Raw genomic sequence first — 11,424 nt, 5'->3', positions numbered from 1 at the left:
AGCCACACACACACACTGAAGGAATGAATTTAAGGGCAGGGGAGATTATTTTCCAACCCGCTCATTCCACTGAAGGGTTGCAGGTGACGGGGGCCTGTCTGAGCACGATGTGGGAGCCCGCCCTGGATAGAAGGCCCTTCTATCACAGGCCGCATCTCCCCCCCCCCCCCCAGAACATAGACACGGACTCTCACCTGCCCACCCTTAGGATGTGGGAAGACATCTGGGTCCTGGGGTGGGGGACCCAGACAAGGGGAGAACATGTAAGCGCCACACAGTGTACCCAGGTGGAATAGATTTTCTTTTCGCAAAACTATAGGGAAATAAGGGTGAATAAAATGATGTTATTCCTGGACCTGCTGTATTGCCTAACCTTGTGGTTATGCTCTTGAGTGTACCAGCCAGGGGTGCAGCTATGGCCAGAGTGGGCAGGGTTGACGGGATTGTTGCAGAGAAGCCAGGACTTGGGGGTCCTCACTGCTCAGATTCCTTAGGACCGAAAGCTTAGGCAAGACAAACCATCAGACTGGCCTGGCCTAGGTGGGTGGCAGGCAAGACGTCAAGTGCTGGGGGCAGGGTCTGAGCCACGCCCATGTGTGAAGGGGTGCGGCTGCGCAGAGCTAGCGGCTTGTCCTAGCGCCCCTCCCCTCCAGTCCTGTGGGGAGTGTGGGAGCTGCGGAGGTGCCTAACGCCTGCAGCGGTGGCAGGAGGACCCTGGTGAGGAGGGCTTGGTCTGGGGTGTGGATGAATGGGTCGGGGATGAGGGGTGGGGCTGGAGAGGGAGCACTAAAAATGAGCAGGGGTGGGGTGGTGGCTGGATGACAGACGAGTACGGAGAGAATGGACGGAAACGCTGGGTTTCCAGCAGGGTGGAGATGCACCCGGGCTGTACGCCGAAGCCCGGTGGGGTCTGTGTGGGTCGGCTTGACATGCAGACTACTGCTCTGTTTTATCCCCCACCCCCACGCTCGCCCCTTTCCTGAATTAACCGGCCAGATGCGCCTCCGATCCGCTTCCCATATCAGAGCATCTGGGCAGGGCCTCCCTTGGCCCCTTAATCTGAGAGTGATTGCGGCAGAGAGGACCCGGAGTCCATTCTGGGCCGCATCCATTTTCAAAGCCCCCGAACCTCCATGGGGATCCTGAGCGCAGCCGCATTCTCTGACCCTCCCCTCCTTATTCCCGGTGTGGGGGGGGGGGGTACATTCGACTCCACCTGCAAACACTGCAGAGGAAACTAATGGCCAGTAGACAGTCGTTTGCATCTCATCTGAATATTGTCTAAAACAGCCAGCGCCTCCCAGGCCTGCTCCCGCCTTCAGTCACCTCGGTGTCCTTTCCGCAGCCCGCACCTTCACTGGCTGGGTTTCACCATCCCTGTCTTCTAGGTCAGCATCTGCGGCTGTCAGGTAGGCGGATTTGAGAGGCCTTGTCTTCCTGATTCTTTAGAAGCCATCTCGTCGCCACTGGCACTATGCTGTCCCCTCAAAGAGCTTTACTCTGCAACCTCAACCACATCCACCTCCAGCATGTCTCTCTGGGCCTGCACTTGTCCCGCCGTCCTGAGCTACAGGAGGGGCCCTTGAGCACATCCTTTCCCCCAGGGGACACGGGGGGCAAGGAGAGCCGGGGACCCTGCAGCGGGACCCTGGTGGACGCTAATTCCAACAGCCCAGCTGTGCCCTGCAGATGCTGCCAGGAGCACGGGCCAGGTCTAGACAGCCGACAGGACCCAGCACAGGAGGAAGAGGGAGCTGCCTCTCCCTCGGACCCAGGCTGCTCCTCCTCTCTCAGTTCCTGCTCAGATCTTAGCCCTGATGAATCCCCCATCTCAGTCTACTTGCGGGACCTCCCTGGCGATGAAGATGTCCACCCTCAGACCAGCATCATCCCCCTGGAGCAGGACTCCCGTCTGCCCTCCACAGGCCCTGGTGCCTGCTCTCCTGATAGCTTCTGCTGTTCTCCTGATTCCTGCTCCGGAGCTTCCTCCCCACCCAGCCATGTTCTGGACTCCAACTGCAATGCCTTGACCACCTGCCAGGACCTCCCTTACCCTGGCTTAGAGGAAGAGGACACGTGTGGGGAGCAGGACCTCCCTACCTCCGAGGTCCCAGAGGCAGATGATGGGAAGATCGACGCTAGAAAAACCGAACCCAGTTGGAAAATCAACCCCATTTGGAAAATTGACACAGAGAAAACCGAAGCTGGCTGGAAAATCACTGACAACAATATCTCTGGTTGGAAAATCAATGGGAATACTAACTCTAGTTGGAAAACTGAATCTGGAAAATTCGACTCCGGCTGGAAAACCAACATAAGAATAACTGATTCCGGTTTGAAAACAGACGCAGGGAAAAGTGATGGGGGATGGAGAGGTGACGTCAGCGAGGAGCCGGTGCCCCACAGGACAATCACATCTTTCCATGAGCTGGCCCAGAAGCGCAAGCGGGGCCCGGGTCTGCCCCTCGTGCCGCAAGCCAAGAAAGACCGCAGTGACTGGCTTATAGTCTTCTCTCCTGACACCGAACAGCCCCCCACCGGGTCGCTGGGAGGCTCTCAGGCGGCGCCCCGGGAAGTTACCACCTTCAAGGAACTTCGGTCCCGAAGCCGGGCCCCGCCCCCACCAGTCCCGCCCCGTGATTCCCCCGCTGGCTGGGCCTTGGTCCCGCCCCGGCCCCCACCTCCACCCGTCCCTCCCCGGAGAAAAAAGAACCGACAGGGGCTGCAGCCCATAGCGGAGGCGCAACCCGAAGAGGGCAGGGCGGTCAGCCCCGTGGAGGGCGAAAAGGCCCCAGCGGCCAAAGAGCCGGAGCAGCCCGGCGCGCAGGCCGGCCTTGAGGGTAAGAGGCCATAATAGGAAGCAGGAGGCGGGCTGGGCTTCAGCCCTGCCTAAGCCGCCAAAGGTTACAACCCGTCCCCCTGTATCTCCCCTTCCCCCTTTCTGTGTCACCCATCCTCCCCATCCCCTTCTACCAGGGAGCGTTCCGGGAAAGGGAAACTGGGTGGGTCACTGGGTTACGGGACTAACTCTTTGCTCCCTCTTTCTCCCGCCCTTCCTTGCCTGGCTGCCGGTCCCGCTGCCCTTTCTCTCCGCACCTGCCCCGCCAATCCCGCCTGCAGCCCGTCCCCTGGTGCTCCCTCGGCCCCTGGTTTTCCGGTTCTCGGCCGACGGGCGCCCCCTGTTGGAGGGTGGGGGCACGGGCACAGCTGGGTCTCTGCTCCTGGCTCCTCTGGCGGGCTGGCCCGGAGCAGGGCTGCGGTTGCTGGGGGCGTCCAGTCCCTCAGAGGAGCAGCTGCTGCCTGTCCGCCTGTCCCCCGTGGGAGCCTATTCTCCTCCGGCTCGTGGGGCCCTGTCCTGCCTGGCCAGCCCCGAGCTGGCACTGCTGCTGTCCCCGCTCTTTCCCAGAAGTAGCACCTTCCCTGCCGCGGCTCCCCCACCCCGCCAGGTACCCGCCCCCCCGCTGCCACCGCCACCTCGTCCGCCGAAGGCCCCTCGCTGGACCAGGAGCCCACCGCTTCCACCCAGGCTACGTAAGACCGACCCAGGCCGGTCCCGCAGGCCACGCCCCAGGCGGGCCGCCCCGCCCACACCTCCTCTATAGTTTCTTCCGGGTTACCGGGCTCGGCCCCGCCCTTCGACCTGGGGCCTATTCCTAGCAAGTTCATTGGTTCTGGGGAGTCTGGCCCCGCTCCGGTACCCGGCCCGGGCGTAGTGGACCCAGACCTGACCATCTTCCCTACTCAGTTTAAGGGGGTCCTTAGCAAGTCCACTGTTAGGGCACTTGGGTCACAACCTCTTTGGAATTCCCTGGACAGTGCAGTTCGGGCCTGACCCCCATCCAGCTAGGGAACTCCGCAGGCTGAAGCTCCCCGACGCCCCTGGCCGAAGAGGTCCTGATCTCGCCTTCCTCACCAGCCCGACTCGTGTGGGCTGCGGGGACGCCTTCCGCTGATATGCTGGCGCGGGATCTGGGTTTCCCCTTTCCGGTGCCTTCCAGCCTCCCAGCCCTTGGGTCTCTTCTACCTCCCTCTTTCCTCCATTCTCGCTTGTCTGTCTTTCCATTGTTCCGGGCTCCCCACGTGCTCTCCCCGTCTTCGCGGGCAGGAGGAGGGCCCAGGGTGCCCCTTCTTCCCCTCGCTGTTATCTCTGGCCTTATAGGCCCCAGGCAGGCGGGCGGGAGGTGAGAGCGGCTGTTCCTGGCTGACTTCCGGGATCGAGGAGGTGGGAGCTGGGTCCTGAAGAAGGGAATTGAAATGGGGAAGGGGTGGAGAGGGGCGGCGGTGCTGAGATCTGAGCAGGATTTCACTCCAGGGTCCCAGGTCGAGCTGCCCTGTGCTGTACCCAGTCCTGTGTCCCCTCTCCCAAGACTCTTCAGGGGCTGGGGCGCTGTGGACCCGCAGGAGGTGATCCGTGAGGAAGCTTGGAGTCCTGGAGAAACCCTTGGTAAGTGTCACTGCATTCTTCCCTTCTCCCAGTCCGCAGTTCCTGGTCCTTTGCCGGTGTCCCCCGGGCCCAGCGACTGTGGATGGCAGAAGCCCAGAGTGGGACTGGCCAGCTGCAGGAGCAGAAAAAAGGTAGGACTCCTAACTCTGGCTTCAGAAGCAACTGCCCCTCACTTTGGTCCTCCCCTCTCAGGGTGGGATTGCAGAAACCCCTCTCTCCAAGTCCTCTGGGTGTGACTGCGGCGAACTAGGGCTTTGATGCCTCTTCCCTCCCCACCCCCTTCCCAGGTCTCCTGATAGCCGTCAGCGCCTCCGTGGATAAAATCATCTCGCACTTTGGGGCAGCCCGAAACTTGGTTCAGAAGGTGAAGTTGTCTCTGGGAGGGTGTTGGGGGAGAGCAGACGAATGTAGCTCTGGGTCGCAGAACAGTTGGCAGGAAGGGCGCTGTGGTATCCCTGGACCCATGCCCACTACGCTGCCTCCAGGCCCAGTTGGGAGATAGTCGGCTGAGCCCAGATGTGGGGCACCTGGTGCTGACCACCCTCTGTCCCGCCCTCCATGCCTTGGTGGCTGACGGGCTGAAGCCTTTCCGGAAGGACCTCATCACTGGGCAGCGCAGGAGCAGCCCCTGGAGCGTGGTGGAGGCCTCTGTGAAGCCAGGTGAGGGCGGGTAATGTCGGACTGCGAGGGAACGGGGCGGAGCTAGGGCTTGGCTGACAGCTGGGGTTGTCCTCAGGCTCCAGCACCCGGGCCTTTGGAACCCTGTACAGCCAGGTGAGCCGTCTGGCCCCGCTGAGTAGCAGCAGAAGCCGCTTCCATGCCTTCATCCTGGGCCTCCTCAAGTGAGTGGCATTCTTTCTGGCACCCCTCCCATGGCCTGGGCACTGCAGTGGTGCCCCATGTTTCCAGGAAAGACCTTTCCTGTTCCAGTCTCTTCTCCCGTCCCCTACCCAGAGGGGGCTAGGGCCCTCCACCTCCCTGAACTTCTATTCCCTCTTTTCTTCCCCAGCACTAAGCAGCTGGAGCTGTGGTTTTCCAGTCTCCAGGAAGATGCAGGTCAGAGGCTCAAAGGGAGAGCGTGGGGTTGGTAGGCTGTGAGGGAGGGAGGGACAGGGACAGGGATCTGTTTTGCTGGTTCCCACTGATACCAGAATGATCTTATTCTGCTCTCATCTTATTATTTTTCTGCTTAACACTCAAGGAGTCCCATAGCCCACAGGGGGAAAGACAGATCCTCACTGTAATCTCCAAAGTCTTGATTATTTGGCCTCTGCCTTCTTCCCCTCCCTCCGAGTCTGGAGCATTCTCTGGCCCTTTGCCCGGTTCCTCCCTCCACCTAGAACAGGTCTTCCCACCCCTCCTCATTACCTTTCATTCATCCTTTGGGTTCTACAGTGAGGCTTCATCGCGACCATCCCCCCAATTTGCTCCTGTGACTTGGTCCTCCTTTCCCTTGTGGTTTTTTAACACCGTTGATCCTGTATGTGCCTCCCCTGTGAGGCCGTGGTCTACATGCGCAGGGAAATGTCAGCCCTCTTCCCCGCAGTATTCCTCTTTTCCCTGCCCTGGCACGGAACGCGGCTGGGGGATGTTTGTGGATGGATGGGCTGATGCAGGGACTCCTCTCTGCCTAGGCTGAGGGCCGTGGCTGATGTTAGCCTGCTTTTCCCCAGGCCTGCTGTCCCTCCTGTACCTGCCCACGGGATTCTTCTCCATGGCCCGGGGTGGCTGCCCCTCCCTGTCCACAGAACTGCTGCTCCTGCTACAGCCGTTGTCTGTGCTCACCTTCCATCTGGACCTGCTCTTTGAGCACCACCATCACCTGCCCCTGGGCCCGCCTCAGGCTCCTGCCCGCCCCGGCTCGCCTCCAGCCCTGCAGCAGACTGTGCAGGCCGTGCTGCACTGGGGAGGGCGGCTGGCCCAGAGCCTTCGTGGGGCTTCTGGGGAGACCCCTCCAGGCCCTTCAGCTCCTTCAAGCCCTCCCAAACCAGGCAGCTGGTGGGAGCAGCTGACCCAGGCCTCCCGGGTCTATGCGTCTGGGGGCACCGAGGGCTTCTCCCTTCCTCGGTGGGGATCCAGGCGGCAAGGGACTGTGGCTGAGGGGCCACAGGAGAGATCGTTGCCTCCCGAGGACGCAGCACCAGGCAGAGGCGTGTGGCTGGGGAGACTGTTCGGAGTGTCTGGGGGCCTTACAGAAACCGAGAGTGGGGCTCTAAAGTCCAGGTAATGGGGTACCTGGTCCCCTGCATGTCCTCTGACTCTGTCACTCTGTCCCTGAGCCCCCATGCTCCCTAAATTGAAACCATAGTGATCCTTTAGGTCAGAAGTTGACAGTCTGTTTTTCTACAGCCATAAGCTAGAAGTAATAACACTTAAAAAAAAAAAGATTTTATTTATTTTTTAGAGAAAGGGGGAGGGAGGGAGGAAGAGGAGAGAAACATCATGCGTGGGAAGTACATTGAGAGGTTGCCTCCCCCGTGCACCCCCACTGGGGACCTGGCCTGCAACCCAGGCATGTGCCCTGACCCCCAATCAAACCTGCTACCTTTCAGTTCCCAGGGTGGAGCTCAATCTACTGAACCACACCTGCCAGAGCAAATGGTTACATTCTTAAGTTGTTACATTTTAATTGTTATATAAGCACCTACATAGTGTTCTGCATTTTGTCTTTTTGGCCCTCAAAGCCCCAAATACTATGTAGCCCTTTAGAAAAAAGAAAATATGTGTTGAGCTCTGCTCTGAGGTTTGGCCGTGGTGGCTCTGTGGTGTCTGGGGTGTGGGTGTGCAGCTTCCGTAGGTCCTGTAGTGACCTTGGGTGGTGTAGACTTGTGTTGTCACTTCCCTAGTCACCCTAACAAACTGCCACTCTGCCCATAGCAGTGACCACCTCCCGACCTCTTTTGAAACATAGTCAGGCCCCTCAGCCTCTTCCTCCCTCCAGAGCCTTGGCTTCTTATTGTTGTTTTTCTGGAGTGGGGCTGACCTCTATGACGCTGTGTCCCTTCCTCCAGGAGACCGTCCAGCTGGCTGCCTCCTACAGTGAGTGTGCTGGCTCTGGTGAAGAGGGCGGCACCTCCCTGCTCTCCTGAGGAGCTCGAGGCCTCAGCACCCAGCATGGTGCAGACCTACAGGTGAGGGTTGGGAGGGATGCACTGGTGAGTGTGCGTGTTACGTTATGTGCGTGTGTGTGCATTTCTGTCTTTACCGAGTGGAGGGGAGGCAGCTAAAAAGGCCGAGGGGCTGTAAAGGCAGACAGGGCGTCGTGTCTATGCTGTCCACCGTTCATGTGAACTTCTTTCTCTGAGCCTTAGTTTCTCTCTCTGTAAAGAGAGGATAATTTATAGCTTTGTTGTGGTTATTACAGAGACTAAACTTAATTTTATAAAAGCATTTGGGCCTGGCTGGGTAGCTCATTTGGTTAGTGTGGGCCTGATATGCCAAGGTTGTGGGTTCAATCCCAGGTCAAGGCACATACAAGAATCAATCAATGAATGAATGCATGAATCAGTGGAGCAACAAAAATTGATGTTTCTCTCTCTCTCATATCAATAAATTAGAAAAAAAAGCTTTTGACATAGAGGAGATGCCCAGTTAGTGGTAACCATGTACCTGGATGTGCCCATGTGTGCACCCTGAGGGCCTGTGCTTCCCTTTAGTGGGGATGTTCTAATTTGGCAGCAGGTTGCTTCTGATTTGGGGTCTGGCTTCCTTTGGTTTCTCAATCCACTGAATTAGGCTTTTTTTCTTTTTTTAAGATTTTATTTATTTATTTTTAGAGAGATGGGAAGGGATGGGAGAAACATTGATGATGTGTTATATGTGAGTTACATTGACTGGTTGCCTCTTGTGCACCCCAGCTGGGGACCTGGCCTGCAACCCAGGCATGTGCCCTGGCTGGGAATTGAACTGGTGACTCTCTGGTTTCAGGCCAACGCTCAATTCACTGAGCCACACCAGCCAGGGCTGAATTAGGGTTCTTGATTTTTAATTCATTCAGCAATATTTTTCGTGTATTTACTGTGTGCTAAACATGCTACGGGAGGGAATACAAAAGTACGTATTAGAGCCCCTGCCTTAAAGGAGCTTGTAGTTGAGGGGACATACCAACTAATAAATGAGCAGGCGTATAGAAAAAAGCCCAGGAAAGGAAGTGTGAATCCATTGGGGCCGTACAGACAGGGCTTCTTCCTCAGGTATGGGGACTCAGGGAAGGCCCAGGGATGGTGTAGCGTGTGCATGTGTCAGAAGAAACAGGATGCAAAGGCGGAGAGGCCCAAGTGTGGTGAGGAACTGTGGGTACATGATCAGCTGTGGTTGGAGTGGAGGCTGCTGGCAGCAGTGATGGGGAGGCTAGAGGCTTCTGTAGGCCAGTTACAGGCCTAGACCTCACTGTGAGGCAGTGGCAGCCATTGAGGGTCTTAAACCGGGGAATGAGCTGCCTGCTTGTGTGTTTTGAAGGATCTCCAACTGCTGTGTGGAGAATGGAGCTGGGGAGGGGGGTCATGAGAGATTAAGGATACCAGTTAGATTACACGCAGTGGTTCAGGGAGAGAGGATAGAGGCCTAAACTAGGGCAGGGGCAGATGAGAAAGATAGATGTAGTGGGAGATACAAACATCAAGCTAGTTTTGGTGATTGACTGGATGTGAGGAGTGAGACACCTTGATTTTTGCTGGGAGCAACTGGGTGGAAGGTGGTGCTGTTTAACAGTACAGGGGACATAAGAAGGGGGAATAGTTTGCAGGGTTAAGATGAGTCATTTGATTTTCACATGTTGAATTTGAAGTACCAGATAAGTGCAAGTCGTGGCAAATAAGTAGCTGAAGAGTGGGGTTTGGAGCTCAGGAGAGGACTGGAGTCCCACAGTGAATCCATGTGTTAGTAGGTGGTCCACATGCATCCGATCAGTGCTCCCTGAGCTGAACCAAAGGGACACTCCACACAGTGGGAAGGTGAAGCCGGAGGCAGCCGCGCACCCCCACCTCACTTTATCCCACCATCCCCCTCTGGCTCCCCACAGGGCGGTCCGTGCTCTCTGTGACCATACTGCTGCGGGACCTGATCAGCTGAGCTTCCGGCGGGGGGAAATGCTGCGTGTCATCGCCACTCTGGATGAGGACTGGCTCCGCTGTGGGCGGGACGGAGTGGAGGGGCTGGTACCTGTGGGGTACACCTCTCTTGTTCTCTAGGCCTAGGACCCTTTCCTTTCCTTCTTGTGTCTCTCCCTCCTGTCACCTGGGAATGGAATGGCCTGTGAACACTAACCTGTGTAAACTGATCATCCAGAAGCATTTTCGTCTGTAAAATGACACTTTTCTCCCACATCTGTTTTTGCTAATATGTAAATTTTCCTTCTTTCCTCTGATACCCACCTGTAAGTTGAAATCTGCTCTTCCAAATATATACAAAGGAATTTCCCTCCATGCAGCCTTCTTCCTCTTCCCCATCTGCATAAGGGAACATCTCCCTATCTATCTGCAAAATGGAAATCTAGCCCCATCTACCTTTTCATGTGTAAGTTGACTTCTGCCAATGCAGTGTATGCCTCAGTTCCCAAGACTAGAGGGTCTCTAGTCTCCTTCCTGTATATGAATCCTCCCCCACTCCACCCATCCCATGTTGCCTGTATTTATTATGTACTCATGTTGTACTAGGTGCTGGACACCCCTGGCGAGTGGGCCTGTGGTGTTCGTCTGCCTCCTTCCTCCTTTGTCCCAATAAAGTGTGGGAGTTGAATGTGTGTGTGTCAGCTGTGGGCTTCAGGACGCAGGCTGTACGGGAAGGGAGGGAGGCCCTCTTATGGCAAGATCAAGGGAGATGCTTCCTTCCGAGCCCAGATTCAGTTGTTTCCTGAGGAACTGAGGAATGGAGAAGTGGCCCTTGGTTGTGTCTGAATTTCAGATGTGCTTTTCTATTTTGAGACTTTTAATTGCTTTGTTTTGTGAGACTGATAGGTAGAAGCCTGAGTAAATATGGGAGAGTACGGAAGATGTAGCCCTTGAAACTGTACTCATTACATCTGTATCTGAGGGGAGGGGAAGGATTAGAGCTGTAGTGACACATTTTTTTCTATTTAACATCACCCTTCTGTGGTAACACAATTTCAGAAATCATAATAACTTGACATCTGCAACTTTGTTAGGAGTTAATCAGTTTCATTCTTTTGAAATGAGAGTAGTTAAAATGCTCTGGAGCTTTGAGGATGGGTTTGGAAACCACTATAAATGATTGCCTAGAGAATAACCAAAAGGTTAGAAGAATAGAAAACTATACAGTAATTATAAGCAGGCAACAGGCAAGTTAGGGGGAAGGTGAGAACTATGAAGGGAAACACAGGAAGGATATATGCAAGTTCTCCATCTTTGGGAACTTGGAGAGGACAACAGGCAGGTGATAGAAGGGGGAAGTAAAAACACATCCAAAGCTTTGTAAATGCTCAGAACAGGCTTTGGTTAGCCTCAAATGTCTCGTACTTTTGTTGTTTTCTAAGACTTATTCAATCCCATTCCTGGCCAGTTCTTATTATTCATCCCCTCCTTGCTTTAATTTTGCATTTGTTTGGCTACCCTCAATTTTGACTTCGGTTTGCATTTTGAAAGGTGTGTTCTGGAGTGATTTTCCCCAACTAGATTCTGAGTCTCTGGGGATTCCTGGTTATATTCTCGGGAGTTTATGAAGCTTCTTCAACTAATTACTATGCAAAAGAAGTTTTATTTTTATAATGTTTTAAATTATAAAATAGTAGATGTGGAAGACTACCATGCTTGGGCTTTGGGACGTTTGCCAGTGAGGTCTGCAGAGTGCTCTTGGGGTGGGGAGCACGATTTCTCAAGTTTCAGAAATCTCTTACCGACACAGAACTATTTGCCATGGATTTAACCTACCATTCCTTTTTCTGACTCCTAGCCCCACATACTTGGTTTTACAGTGGGGAATCCTAGTAAGAAGAGTCCTAAGATAAGTAGTGTTGGAGCATCAGT

General features: G+C 55.4%; 1 protein-coding gene across 6 annotated transcripts; it reads left to right on the top strand.

Annotated features, from left to right (window-relative positions):
• Window positions 1-667: 667 nt before the first annotated feature.
• RUSC1 (RUN and SH3 domain containing 1) lies at window positions 668-10,180 on the top strand. 6 transcript variants are annotated; one of them, XM_045861767.1, is made up of 11 exons: window positions 668-717; window positions 1,389-2,840; window positions 3,121-3,531; window positions 4,477-4,575; window positions 4,732-4,808; window positions 4,930-5,104; window positions 5,181-5,286; window positions 5,454-5,500; window positions 6,118-6,667; window positions 7,456-7,575; window positions 9,465-10,180. In XM_045861767.1, the coding sequence occupies exons 2-11, from the start codon at window positions 1,475-1,477 to the stop codon at window positions 9,631-9,633; spliced, it is 3,120 nt and encodes a 1,039-aa protein (XP_045717723.1). In that variant the 5' UTR covers window positions 668-717; window positions 1,389-1,474; the 3' UTR covers window positions 9,634-10,180. The 6 variants fall into 6 exon arrangements, with proteins under 6 accessions (XP_045717723.1, XP_045717724.1, XP_045717728.1 ...); XM_045861770.1 differs by lacking the exons at window positions 668-717; window positions 1,389-2,840; window positions 3,121-3,531 and adding exons at window positions 3,615-3,891; window positions 4,160-4,222; XM_045861768.1 differs by lacking the exons at window positions 668-717; window positions 3,121-3,531 and having other exon boundaries at window positions 1,359-2,840.
• The last annotated feature ends 1,244 nt before the right edge of the window (window positions 10,181-11,424 follow it).

This window comes from Phyllostomus hastatus, unplaced genomic scaffold (assembly GCF_019186645.2).
Source record: "Phyllostomus hastatus isolate PE091 unplaced genomic scaffold, TTU_PhHast_1.1 phas_scaffold_216, whole genome shotgun sequence".
Classification (NCBI taxonomy): domain Eukaryota; kingdom Metazoa; phylum Chordata; class Mammalia; order Chiroptera; family Phyllostomidae; genus Phyllostomus; species Phyllostomus hastatus.
Note: the sequence above shows the minus strand (reverse complement) of the source record. Positions and strands in the feature narration are given on the sequence as shown.

Excerpts from the sequence above, each read along its gene's own strand:
- RUSC1 (XM_045861767.1), top strand. The coding sequence starts at position 1,475 with ATGCTGTCCCCTCAAAGAGCTTTACTCTGCAACCTCAACCACATCCAC. Across the intron at positions 2,841-3,120 it reads CGCGCAGGCCGGCCTTGAGG|CCCGTCCCCTGGTGCTCCCT; the intron begins GTAAGAGGCCAT and ends TCCCGCCTGCAG. Across the intron at positions 5,287-5,453 it reads TTCATCCTGGGCCTCCTCAA|CACTAAGCAGCTGGAGCTGT; the intron begins GTGAGTGGCATT and ends TTTCTTCCCCAG.